The following is a 12977-nucleotide window of genomic DNA, read 5'->3' on the forward strand; positions in this document are numbered from 1 at the left end:
AAGGTTTGTGATAACCCCAGCAATAATCTCAAGAAATTTTTTCTGATGTGGAAGATCAGTCAAAACTGCAACCACAGAGCATACTCGGAATTTCAAGAGACTGTACAACCAATGCTCTACCAAGAACGATCCCTGACCGACTTGGCTCTAGATACCAATTGTTGAATAAGAAGAGTATCCAAGATAACTCTAATGATCCCAAGAAGAAGAAAATAGAGCACACTCTTAAAGAAAGCTCACAAAACAAACTAATTAGCAAAGCTTTTCTTATTTAGCTTTAGGCTTTGTTTTTCCTTGGATGATATACAATGCTTGGGGACTTGGGTATTTATAGCAAACCAAATGAAAGCTACACCACACACTTACTTCACCTACAACATCCACCTACTTCACCTACAACCTTTACTTACTTCACCAACCTCACACACTTACTTCACCTACAAATGACATTGATTCTCAACATGCAATGTGCTGCAAAATTAAGTTCAAACATAGTATGTAGCTCAGCATGATCATGAGCATCAAGGGTTTAATAGAACTTTCCATTTACAGTCGCTGGAGGGTCCTTAAGGTATCATACTCTTTCTTTTATCTTTTTCCTCTTTCTCTTTGATACCCCACCAACTTAAGGAGGGTAATAATTTTCTTGTAATGAGTACTAATTTACAGTATCTGCTACATTGTCGGTCATATTATAGACAATGTAACAAATACTACAATTGGTACTCATGAGCAACCCATCCTTTTTAAGGGACCAGTAGATGTTAAACGCCATATTTACAATCCGTTGTTTTGGGTTCCTAATTGATATTAATTGCAGCAAATGGATCAACAATCTTATACTCAAATCGTCTTGTCCTCGCTGGGTCTGACCATGGCCATAACACCATTCATACGATTCTTGTGCATACCTCATGTACACCTCAGACAATCAAGTAGCAAAAACGACTGCGTTAGAAATATTCAATCATTACTGGCAAGCAACTCGGAAACATTTCAAATCCTTTGCTGTGTCCACAACGAAGAAAGTGTATGCAACATGATCGCCCTCCTGGAGGCGTCAAACCCGACAGAAGCAAGCCCGATTTGTGCCTACATTTTCCATGCAGTCAAACTCACTGGCAGCGCAGCACCACTACTAGTCCCTCACATGAAACAGAAGAAGAAATTTACACACAGAAGTGTACCCACGAATGTTCATATAATGCGAACCTTTGAGAATTACTTGAAAAATTCGAAAGGGCCGGTTGTAATTGAAGCCTTCACTATGACCGCCCCCTATAAAAGCATGCGTGAGACGATTTGCCTTGAAGCCAATGACAAGAAAGTTCCTCTAATTATCATACCATTTCATGAAAACCACAAGGATGTGATTGGTCCCAACTGTCCGACTAAGGCAATAGGCCAATTCAACATTAACGTACAATCATATGCTCCATGTGCAGTTGGGATACTAGTTGATAGAAGCCTGTCTTGCCGGCTGAGCTTGAATCACTTCTCTTACAATGTTGCGGTGTTTTTCATTGGCGGGCCTGATGATCGCGAGGCATTAGCTTACTCAGCACACATGTCGGGTAATACCAAAGTTTCCATCTCGGTGTTCAGGTTTAATTTGGCGGAGACAGTAATAGAAGAAGAGCAGCTGAAAGAAGCGAAGCTCGACCAGGCTTTGGTTGACGAGTTTAAGCTAAGCAACATTGGGAATGATCGCTTGAATTGGCATGAAATGGAGGTGGATGACGGCGTGCAGCTTATGGATGCCATTAGGCAGTCACATGGCGATTACGACCTTGTGATGGTGGGACGGAGACACTCGGAAATGTCACTAAGTAATGAAGAAATGGTAGATTTTATGGAGAACGCGGAGCTGGGAGTGATCTGCGACATGCTTGCTTCCTCAGATTTTGTGGTGGAATGGTGAATGTGTTGGTGATGCAAGAAAGTAGGGAATTCGAACTTCGAACCGCTTCTGATGAAAAATGTAACGAGGTATTGTAAGTTGACATACATTGCAAAACCAGCTTGCAGGGGACAAACTAGCTAGTCACCTGATAGAGTGGGTTTCGCAGGATATATTAGGATGCGAAGACCTCAAGTACTAGTTAGACCATAGGCTAGCTAGCTTAGGAGAATCAAATACAGCCAGCTAGTAAATTTTCAATTTTAGTGTGATTTTGCTGACTTTGGATTTTGATGATGAATATTCCAAGCCATAAGTTTTGCGCTATGCCTTCTAAATTCAGGAAAAGAAAGTGTCATTAAATAAAATACAAAATACTCCAGTTTCATTTTTATTATTGAAACTTTCATTTTCCTAAATTTTTGTACATACATACGTGTTTAATGATTGATGTGTACACAAATTTTTTTTATTATTTTACTTTTTTTAATGTCCATATGGCGCCAGATTGGCACGTGGCACCCATTCATTGTCTTTGTCGGCACCACGTCATCATTTAACGGCGGTTCTAACGAAAAATTTAACAAATGAATGAAAATATCGCAAAATTATGACGTTACTCCAATTCCATTTTTGTTATTGAAACTTTCATTTTCCTAAATTTATGTATAAAAGGAAATTACTTATGTTCGCATTTAATGATTGATGTATACACAAAAATGCATGCATAAGAAAATATGTATAAGAAGGTGTTTGGGTTAATATTTAACATCGTGCTTTATGAAATGAGGCCCAAGGGTGTCACAGCAAAATGAGGACTTGCCTGAAGCCCAACAAAGAGGCTTGAAGCAAACTGAAGCCTTTTCAGCCAAGGTATAGGCCATGTGCCTAGGGATGAAGTGACAAATGACAAAGACCAACTCAGCACAAGCCAAAAAACACTTTCTAAAGGCATTACAAGTAAATAGATGATGACTCACTACCATCCAAGAGCCCTCGACCAAGAGTAAAGCTAAAGCAGTTAGGCCAAATCGTCCAAAAAAGGAGAAAGAGATACCACAGACAAAGACACTTAAACAACACTCAATTAACATACAAACACTGCTCTCAAGCCAATTCCACCCAAAAAACTGAAACTTGTCCAGATTCATTCCTTTTTAGCTAAATTCCCCTTAGAAAAGCCATCTTTTGTCTAGTATAAAAGCTCTGCTATCTTCCCTTAGTGTTGTAGTATCGATTCCCTCATGTAAAACATATTTACCATCCATCCTTTTTAGCATATAACCCTTGTAAACCCAAAGAGAAGTGGCTACAAGAAGTTCAACCCAGTCTGACAAGGTTAAATCTTGCCCAAGTCTCTTTATTTGTACTTTAATTTAGTAGATCTGTCGCTTAATGTACTTTTTAGTATGTATTCAAGTTGTTTCCACCTGTTTTCTACCTAAGAGCCCCATTTGCATTCGAATATGGTTAAGTTAATGGATCTACCTTCATTAAAGTGAACTGTAATCTAGGAAATAGTATTAAAGGGGCCTGAACTCCTATTGTTTTGGACGTACAAGATTATGAACTAAAGGTCCTTGTTTACAAGGTAAGAAAAAGAACTTAATGCAAACTTAACTCATCTGTGACAATCTTTTGATAATAAGAAGTTTAAGTAATTTGGGGCACAAGTAATCAACTTAAATCACATATGTTCAACATATGTTATACTAAGATAGCAGTGGCACGCCAACATCCTTGTTAGTTTTAATTTTGAGCTACAAGGCCTACACCTGAGACCCCACAAAGGCACTTTTTAAAACTAACTACTAACCTATCTTGCAATACACTAAGCAAGAGTAAGCTCGACAACACAACAAGTGTCAAACCCTTGAGGAGTTGTGCGAGGGGAAATCCTTTAGCCCGAACAGAAGGCTCATGACTTTTGCATACACGAAAATTACGTATGTACGTGTTCAGTGAGAAGAGTATCCTCTTAATTTTATGAGAATGCGTGCCCTAATTTTGTAATTGTCCCACCTATTTTCATACGAGATGGATTGATAATTGTTCGAGATTTTTTATGTGCATTGGGCATAAGAAAAAATCCAGCCCATCAGTCTTTGGAGAAAAATTTTGCAATGGATCTTTTCTTCCTTTTGTTGTTAAAACTCTTTAGTGTCTACTATTATGCCTTTTTTTGGGCCTTTATCTAGTTTGGCAAGCATGTTGTGACAGTTTGGAAATTTAAAAATTGTTGCCTAATCAAGGGTCTGGAGTTTCTTGTAAAAAATGACCTGGTTTTCTACTTGCAGCTAGTATTTCTTCTTCCCTGTGGTTTTTACTTTATATAGTTGTAACTACATTTAATTACTTATCAATAAGTTGTTTATTTATATTTGTGTTTCTTTAAAAACAACGCTTAATGAATTATACGAAAACAGACTGAGATATTTTTGAATGTGACGGTCACATTATTATGTATTGTTACTGATTCATATATTATAACACACGTCGATTGGTAACCGTCGTACTGAAAAACTTCTCCACAAACGATGAATAGTGTTTGAAAATTGCCCTTGCTTGAAATATTTAGTTTGTTGGGTGTGATTTTTAAAGCTCTCACTTGAGCGCCCACATCAGTAAAACAGAGGAATAACAAGAAAAAGATGATTTCATTAAACCATAAGATTTATTTAACACGTTGCTTAAAAATACAAAACAATCTTGAATCAATGAAGGCATGTCTGTCTGACTAAATCGGATGGTGAGCTCAGTTTTTGAAATCCTAGCACCATATCCTCTATATCGGCTTTGATGTATCGAAAAAGAACTATAAAACAGAGCAAGAACTAGGCCCCCAAATGCAGGGGAACTCAAGACAACAATGAAAAATCATACAACTGATATAAGGGAAAAATGAAAACCCGGTAATCGGGTTTTTACAAAAGTTGATGTGGATATAATCTTCAGATTCTTAACACAGAGGCAGATCCGCTGGTGGTGGCTCCATCGTTTGCAGTTCCCCAACTCCATTGTCCACCAAGAACACCATGGCCAAACCCCAGTTGATGTGAACATCCAAGTGACAATGCATTATCCATGCACCTACATATATCAAACGTATTGGATAAAAAAAAAATACATATATCAAACGTATATTTAAGTATAAACAAATCCTAGAAACGTTGCTATTGAGTTTGAATAGTGTAGAATAGAATATTGTCCTGTGAAAAGAAAAATTAAAAATAAAAAATTGTTACCTGGATTGTCAGCGACGAATCGGATAACTGCCCATCCATTCGCAGGCACTGCCACTGTGTTCCTCATAGGTGGATCAATAAGGTTGAACTTTTGGGTATCGGTCTTGGCATTGAAATTTCCAAAACCTTCGGCAAGGATGTAAAAATCGTATCCGTGAAGATGGATAGGATGGTTTTCGGGTGTGACGATGCTTGTGTCCTGCAGCACAACCTGCACCCTTGATCCATACTTCAAGTTGTATCCTCTAGTGCCCGACAAAGGCTGCCATAGAGAACGGCTCACATTGCCCGTGTAGTCAAATTTCTTCGGAGGGTTTGCTGGGAAATCAGTGGTGAAAACTCCAGGGATGTTTTGTTGGTAAGCCTGAAGGATTGACATGTTGTTTGGAAGCACGAAGGACACATTGTTCATGCTGGGCAGTGAAGCGTGTCCCGTTTGGGCCTTGGCACCTTCTGGCTCTGAAATGTTTAGGGCAATTGTTGAGTCCAAGACCGATTATGAAGAAGAGGTTTTCGTCGATTTCAGTTGGGACTTCAACTTTTCTTGGACTTCTGAAACTCTTGGTGAAAGCAGAAGCAGTGTTTGTGTCATTGAAAGCAGGGAGTTGTGGCATAATCGGTTTGGCTGTTGGACCGTTTTTGCAACTGGGGCTGCAAGGAGCAGACCTGTATTCAAGAATGGCGGTGGTGGTGGTGTTGTCGAATGCTGCATTTTGCGCGCTGAAATAAGCACTCGCCGCCAAGTAGTACCGGGCTGGTGGCTGGTCACCCGTGATTAAAACATCGGTGGTCTGCCCAGGGCCTAGCATGAGTACCGTGGTGGTGAAAGGTTTGGTGTAGGAGGCATCAGCACTAACAACAGTGAGTTTGTGGTTGGCCACGGAGAAGAAAAGAGGTTGGTTGAGGGCAGCATTGATGACTCTAAGAAGGTTGGTCTCGCCGGAGTCTATAGGAACTATGACAGTGTCTGCAAAAATCACAATAAAATTTTATCAGTTCATACGTGGCACATAAGACTTACTTATTACATCAATTATTAGGGTCAGTTTAACTTAGTTGATTATTGCACGTAAAGCTTTTCTTGTGGAATTACCTTTGCTTGAGCAATTGTAAAGATCGCCAGGTTGACCATTGATGGTGTATGCATCAGAAACATTTGGAGCTCCTCCTGTCCTAGTAGCCTGCCTTATAACATCAATAGGGTTAGCATCCCACCATTCACCGAGAAGAAGGGTTGTTTCGCGTTTCGGTTTAGTGAAGGGGTAGGAGTCTCCTTGTTTAGGATGAATGATGAGTGCGCCGTAAACGGTGGCTCTAAGCCATGAACTGTGAGCATGCCACCAGAGAGTACCTTCTTGCCCTTGAATTGTAAATCGGTAGGTATAGCTTCCTCCTGGCCTAATCGGGCACTGAGTCACAAATTCTGGCCCATCTGCCCATCCAGTTCTAATCTGCCTAATCCCATGCCTGAAATGAAGAAGATAAGGCATGTTGATTAATTTCTTCGGAGAAATGAAGAAGATAAAGATTCTCTTGCGAGCCAGTCTGACAACAAAAGAAGCACGAGAGTAAAAACTTGTATTCATGTGCATGCACGCAGGCGTGTTAGTTACCAGTGAATAGTGACATTGTATCGAGCTTTGTTTGTAACTTTGATGACAAGAGTGTCACCATTGTTTACTTCCAAGGTTGGTCCAGGGTACTGTCCATTTACTGTGATGGAGTTGTGGGTTTTGCACAGCCTCTTCACTTTTGTTGCTTGAATCTGTATTCCATTTAAATATTAAATATAGTGAGAAATGAGTACGTAAGAAGAAGAAGAAACGTACGTGAAAAACAAGAGACGTAAAAATCAAACTTACAACAAACTCATGCTGGTGAGTTTTGGGTTCTGCCAAACACATTGTCGATGAAGCCAATAGAAGGCAAAGGCCGAAAAGGCATAAGGAGAGTCGGATTTTGTTGCTGAAAATGGCGTTGAGTACCTCCATCTCGATCGATTAGCTAGGCTATGAGCTCGCTGATGAACCCTTAACCTTTGAATGATCGAGAGAAGGTGGTAGTTTGAGGTAATAAAGTGGGGGGATGCTTTTATAGTAAAACTTTGAGGAGAGAGGTTGGCAGATTAGGTTTTGATTCAAAAAATGGTCCGAGCCTTGAGCAAACTTAGTTCAACCCGGTAAGAGTTGTTGCACCCACTGGCCTATCCCTAATACATTACGTCTCCAATGCAGCTTGCTTCTCAATTCTTCTTTCTGGGATTGAATAATTCAATAAGAATAATGTTAGGAAGACTAAATTTATAGACAAAGTTTTGAAAACTAAAATACATGAAAGTTGATAATTGGTTTATTACTTACACGTTGATAAACGTGCTTATTCTTATTAGTGACACGTCATTTAGTTTACAAATTTAGTATCCAAATTTGATCTCCCTAACATTACCCATTCAATAAAGCATTAATATTGGTATTTTTTTTTTCATATATGTTAATGCAACTACAAAAAGAGTAAAGTTAATCCTACCTTTTTTCCCAACGTAAGGACAATCGTAATGGTGAAAAAGACCAAAACTAAATTAGAAACATACTTATAAGTCAAACCCATTGTTCTAATCAACCTTAAACCCTCAAGTAATCCTTTGATGAAACAACATTATTTTAGTGATTTTCTGTGGCATCACGCAAATGGAGCTAGCACTCAGATTCAAGCACATAATGAATCATTATGCTAAACACATAATGAATCAAGATAATTAAATCGATATTTTTGGTCTCTCCTTTGGCTAGCTAAAATTATTTTTGTTTCTAAGAGGGTAAGGTTTATGCCTCCTTTCTATTTTCATGCATTTTTTTAATTCTTTTTTCTTTTAATATGAATGGTTAGGTTTATTTACCAAATAACGTCAAGGTTTTCTACAAAAAAAGGGACGGAGGTTAGAAGAATCAAGAGGGAAAGAGTATACCGATTAAAAATATTTGCATGAATTCGTCAAACCAGCTTTTTCCTTCCTAATGTGGTACGGGAAATCAATAAGCAATCTGCCTAAGGTCCATTCTTTAGAGAAAAGTGGAAAAGTAATTTAGCTTGAGAAAACTAAGTCGGATATGTGGTTGTTCTTTTCATTGTTTTCAAATATTAATTTTTCATAAAAGTTACGGTTTACCCATGTTTCATTTGTTGATGATGTTGTAATATAATAGGTTTTGTCATATTTTATCATCTCATAAATATAAGTTAGAAATATATGAATTATTATGCTCGCGTTTGTTAAAACTGTGACTAGATCGTACATTGTTTTTCAATAGAACCATAGATTCAATCGAAATCAAAACCTCAAGTAAGGCTACTTAATAAATTCATAAAATCAACATTCAGAAGTAATTAATTGAATTAATTATATTTTTCAATATCTATGATTACACTAACACCACCACCAAAAAAAAAAATGTTAAAGAAATTAAAAGCCCACAAAGCCACAATGAGGTTGTACTAGGTCACGATCGATGATCAATTAGTTGGTTAGCTACAACAAGAAGAGATGATCGAGTGCAGGGAATTTGAGCTAGGGTTTCTTAATTTATTATTAGTTAATTAATGTTAAAAGTGGACCACGCAGGATCAATTCTCAAGTTTGCCGTTAATTTGATAGGAAAGATGAGTAGATTAAGTCATCTCTCTACAATTAGGTGGCATATGTTGCATGCGTTACAATACATCAAGATTTGATTGGGTCTAACAAAATTCAGTTAGAGAGTGATGGATAGTTAAACAGAAAATTTAATATATATTTACAAGAATTCTGTTTAAATTAGGTAGCCTACACAGCAGAACACAGGGAAGGTATTATCCATGTAATTAATGTCTGTATTAGGTTTTGTGGCTATATACGAAGAGAATGAAAGGTTGAAGACCAATTAGTGGCTTCGTCATGGAGTTCACTTTTTCTGGGGCCGGAAAAACTCACAAAGACATTTCAACTTCTTCCTGACCACCATTGCGTGATTCACCAGCACCAAAAATCGAACACAACATGTCATGTGAAATAAAATTTAGAGGAAGCTAGGAAATGGCATCTTATATTATGTAATGTTAATTGATAATTAGGTTTTGTCTTTAAGCCAAGATTGGAACCATAGCGCATCTCAAAATGAGAAGATATAGAGCAATGCCTAGTTTAGCTACAAAATTTTGATTTGTTTTGTTAACCCTAGTGCTTTTGTAGGCAAAAATGAAGACGTGCGAAGATCATATGTCCTATCATTGATTGTATCGTGATGTAGGAACAACATCTACCTTATCATTGATTGTATACATATATGTGACTGTGAGTCCTCTCTTATTTACCGATCGATTGGTTGATATAGTATATGTATTAATACTTGTTAATAGAAAAAAATAACTATGGTGTAGCTATTGGTTTGATCCCAAATTAGGAAGCCTTAATGTTGTTTTGTTGTATCGTATGGTTGGGTATGTTACTTTGTATTAATGCAAATCACTTTCTCAAACCAATTAGAAGCCACATACACGATGTAGGCCTCATCGACCATAAAACTTACGTACTCTACAATGTCAGACAAATGTTTACACTACACTCATCACCATGTGACGTGCAATTGGTCAACCTAAGAGTTTTACACCAAATCACATAATATATAAGGGTGTATTTGGTACTCTACTTGAATCTAACTTTTTAAACTCAAAAACAATTTTCAATTTTTAGATTTTAAAAACTTGTTTAGTAAGATTATTTTAAAAAACTGAACTCAAGACTAACTCAAAAATATAATCTATTCTCTAAAAACATAAAAAAGTGAGTTTTTATAATTTTTAAATTTAAACTAACTCATTTCTTTTCTCTCACTCTTTCTCCCTCACTCCAAATCTCTCTCTCTCTCTCTCTCTTTCTCTTTTCTTCTTTCTCTCTCCTCTTTTTTTTTTGTTTTTACCTTTTTCGTCTCTCCTTCAATCCACTATCTTCATTCTCTCGGTTCTTTCTCTTTCCTTCAATAATCTTTTACTTTCTTTCCTTCTCTCTCATCTTTCCCCCCCCTCCTGCAACCCTATATTTTTAGATCTCTTTGTTTAGTTTAAGTCTTAAGATTTAAAATTTTTAAATCGCAAACCAATCAAGTTTTTGAGTCTTAAAAAAAATTGTTTTCAAAAAATGTTTTAAGAAATGATTAAAATCTTCAAATAGAATACCAAACAGATCCTAAGTGTTGTAGAAACCCTAATGAATGTCTCGTCACAGACAAGGATTGTCTGCCCTCCTACTTCCGTTGCCCTCCCGTGCCCTCCTATTTTGTGTGGTCACGGTTAAGCCACGTCAACATTTTATATTGTTTTTTTATAGAGATAATAAGACAAAATGAATAGTAATATAAAATGTTGATATGGTTTAACCGTGACCACATAAACAAGAAGGCATCGAAAATAAGAGCGCAGACAATCCTTGTCCGTCTCGTCACTCTCTTGCAGATAAGTTGTCCCTTTACCGGCATAAGTGTTCAAAGAAGTACAATAGTACATGCAAAGTTTAAGTGATAATTAGAGTGACAAGGCCAGACCAGCTGATTACCTAATTACAGGCAGACAGATGGTGACAATTCTGTTAGTCATTTTGAATGGAAGCTTTCAGCGATGTGTACACACCATAAACTAGAACAGCGAGCCAAAGAAAGAATGACGGGAGGTGTTGGATTGGATAGGTGAACAAATAGCAATTAACATATAGTTGGTAGAGTTTGTTATTGACTTTTATTTTCAAAATCTTCCGTTGACATCGGAAGTGCAATCAGAAATTGTTATGAAATATGCAAATAATTACAATAAAAATTGATTCACAATTTTATTATACTAGTCTCTTACACGCACGCTCCTTTACATTTTATTTTAATTTAATTTTTTTTGTGTTGTTTTAAGAAATAAAGGAAATAAAACTGCCTCTGCATAGAGCGTGTGACAATTTTCTCTTTTACTTCTTATTCTCTACCTACTTGTAATTTTTATTCTTTCTATTTGTTGAAAATATTTTTAAAATTTTTATTTTTAAACAAGTAAAGAAATAAAGGAAAAATAACTATCTACCACGTAAGTAGTTTTGTTTTGTTAGTTTGTATTTTTTTTTTTAAACTAAATTGTTTCATTTTAAAATCCTAATTGGGAGAGATAATTTTACAGATTGTGAATAATTCACTTTTTTTTCCTTTACTTTATATATACTAGCATATGGCTACACACTTTGTGTGTATGAACACTTTATTTTTGTTAAAAAAAAATGAAGGAAAGAGAACGTGGGTGGGAGTGGAAGGTTTTTTATTTTTTTAATAATAAATATATCTTAACATCACCTGTATGTGAAACTTTAATTAATAAAAAAAGTAAAATTTGGTTTGTGAAATTATATTATTACCCATCATTTTTTTGTGTGATAGAAGACTAAATAGTCTTTTTACCCTCTTTTGGTTGACAATGATGATTCTATTAATAAATAGTTTAGATATATATAGATATATTATTTATTTCACAATTGAATCAATTTAAGAAAGAGGTAAACCTAAGGACTTATCAATAGGTAATGTTGCTTCAATACCCAACAACGGCCTATTACAAAACCAGTAAATAAAAATTAAGGTCATCTCCAATAAAGAGAGCTAAAGGTCTTAAAGTTAAAAAAATGACCTAATTTGTCAAAAAACACATTTTCAATCGATAGCTGGGCTATACTTCTATGGAGTTCATCAGACCATTATTTGGCCAAATGGGCATCAGGCTATCCAAATATAGCCCCCCTAGCCTCTTTTTTGGGGCCAACTCTTTAGTTGCAATAATTGATTCAAATTCAACGGCTAGATTTGAAAAAAAATCCAATGGTGGTTTAACTAAATTAACCAATAAATTTAAAGTATAAACTCAAAACTAATAAATTATTAAGATGGCTATGTTTAGCCCCTTTGGTTGGATATGGTATATGAGTATGGCTTGACATGGATCATTAAATTTTTTTTTTTTTTTTTTTTTGCAGGGCTATGTTTATCCCTTTTGGTTGGAGATGGTCTAAGGTTGTCGCTATAAAGGATTCACTTTATTGTGATTTTCAGTTATATGCTTTTGCATGAAGGAATAAAGTGATTTTTCAAGATTAACTTGCATTTTCACTAAAGATTTGTTCCAACGGTATTTTTACCAAAAACACTTTCAATCATTTTTAAAACAGTTCTGAATGAGCCCTGATTCATTTTTGTAGAGTTGAAGAGAAATATCTCAATACATGTCTTATCTTTTTAGAAATTCATATTTGTAGTAATGAAATACTACTTTTCCTACCCCAAGTGATAAATGATTGATTTTTTTTTTTTTGACAAATAATAGTGTTATTAACTTGGTTAAATTATTAGTTGTTAGAGTGGGGGAGGGGACTGCGGGTGGGGGAGAGGACCGGAATCGAACTCGCACCAAGATGTATAGGCATCATTATTTTCCGCTACTACGGTAAAATGTCATCTATGATAAATAATCGATTACAAGATGGTATATATTCTTTATAAAGGAACAAAAACTACCTTATCATTGGAAAGTACATTAATATAAACACTTTGTAAGAAGAGTTGATGTAAACAAACGAGTCAAGGTGGATTGTTCTACACTAGCACTTCCACATAATAACTCTACCAGGATAGATACAAAATACGTGCAGAATCATCATAGATGAACTGATTGAAATAACCAACCAAAATTTACTGTCATTATATACTTAACAGAAGCAAAGCCCTCGTATGGGTAGGACAATAATAAAAAGCCATAGAAAACCGTTTAGATATTTAAAC

General features: G+C 36.1%; 1 protein-coding gene and 1 pseudogene across 1 annotated transcript; one reads left to right on the forward strand and one right to left on the reverse strand.

Annotated features, from left to right (window-relative positions):
* The first annotated feature begins 874 nt into the window (after positions 1–874).
* On the forward strand, positions 875–1958 carry LOC125480199 (cation/H(+) antiporter 15-like). Its single transcript, XM_048590772.1, has one exon. It carries the CDS (start codon positions 875–877, stop codon positions 1919–1921), a length of 1047 nt encoding a protein of 348 aa, XP_048446729.1. The 3' UTR covers positions 1922–1958.
* A 2580-nt stretch (positions 1959–4538) lies between these two features.
* LOC125480268 lies at positions 4539–7259 on the reverse strand (annotated as a pseudogene).
* Positions 7260–12977: the final 5718 nt, after the last annotated feature.

The sequence above is a fragment of a genome, unplaced genomic scaffold (genome assembly GCF_019419815.1).
Source record: "Pyrus x bretschneideri cultivar Hongxiangsu unplaced genomic scaffold, Pyrus_bretschneideri_v1 Contig32, whole genome shotgun sequence".
Lineage (NCBI taxonomy): Eukaryota > Viridiplantae > Streptophyta > Magnoliopsida > Rosales > Rosaceae > Pyrus > Pyrus x bretschneideri.

Bases quoted from the DNA above. Each gene is read 5' to 3' on its own strand.
- LOC125480199 (XM_048590772.1), top strand. From the start codon at position 875: ATGGCCATAACACCATTCATACGATTCTTGTGCATACCTCATGTACAC.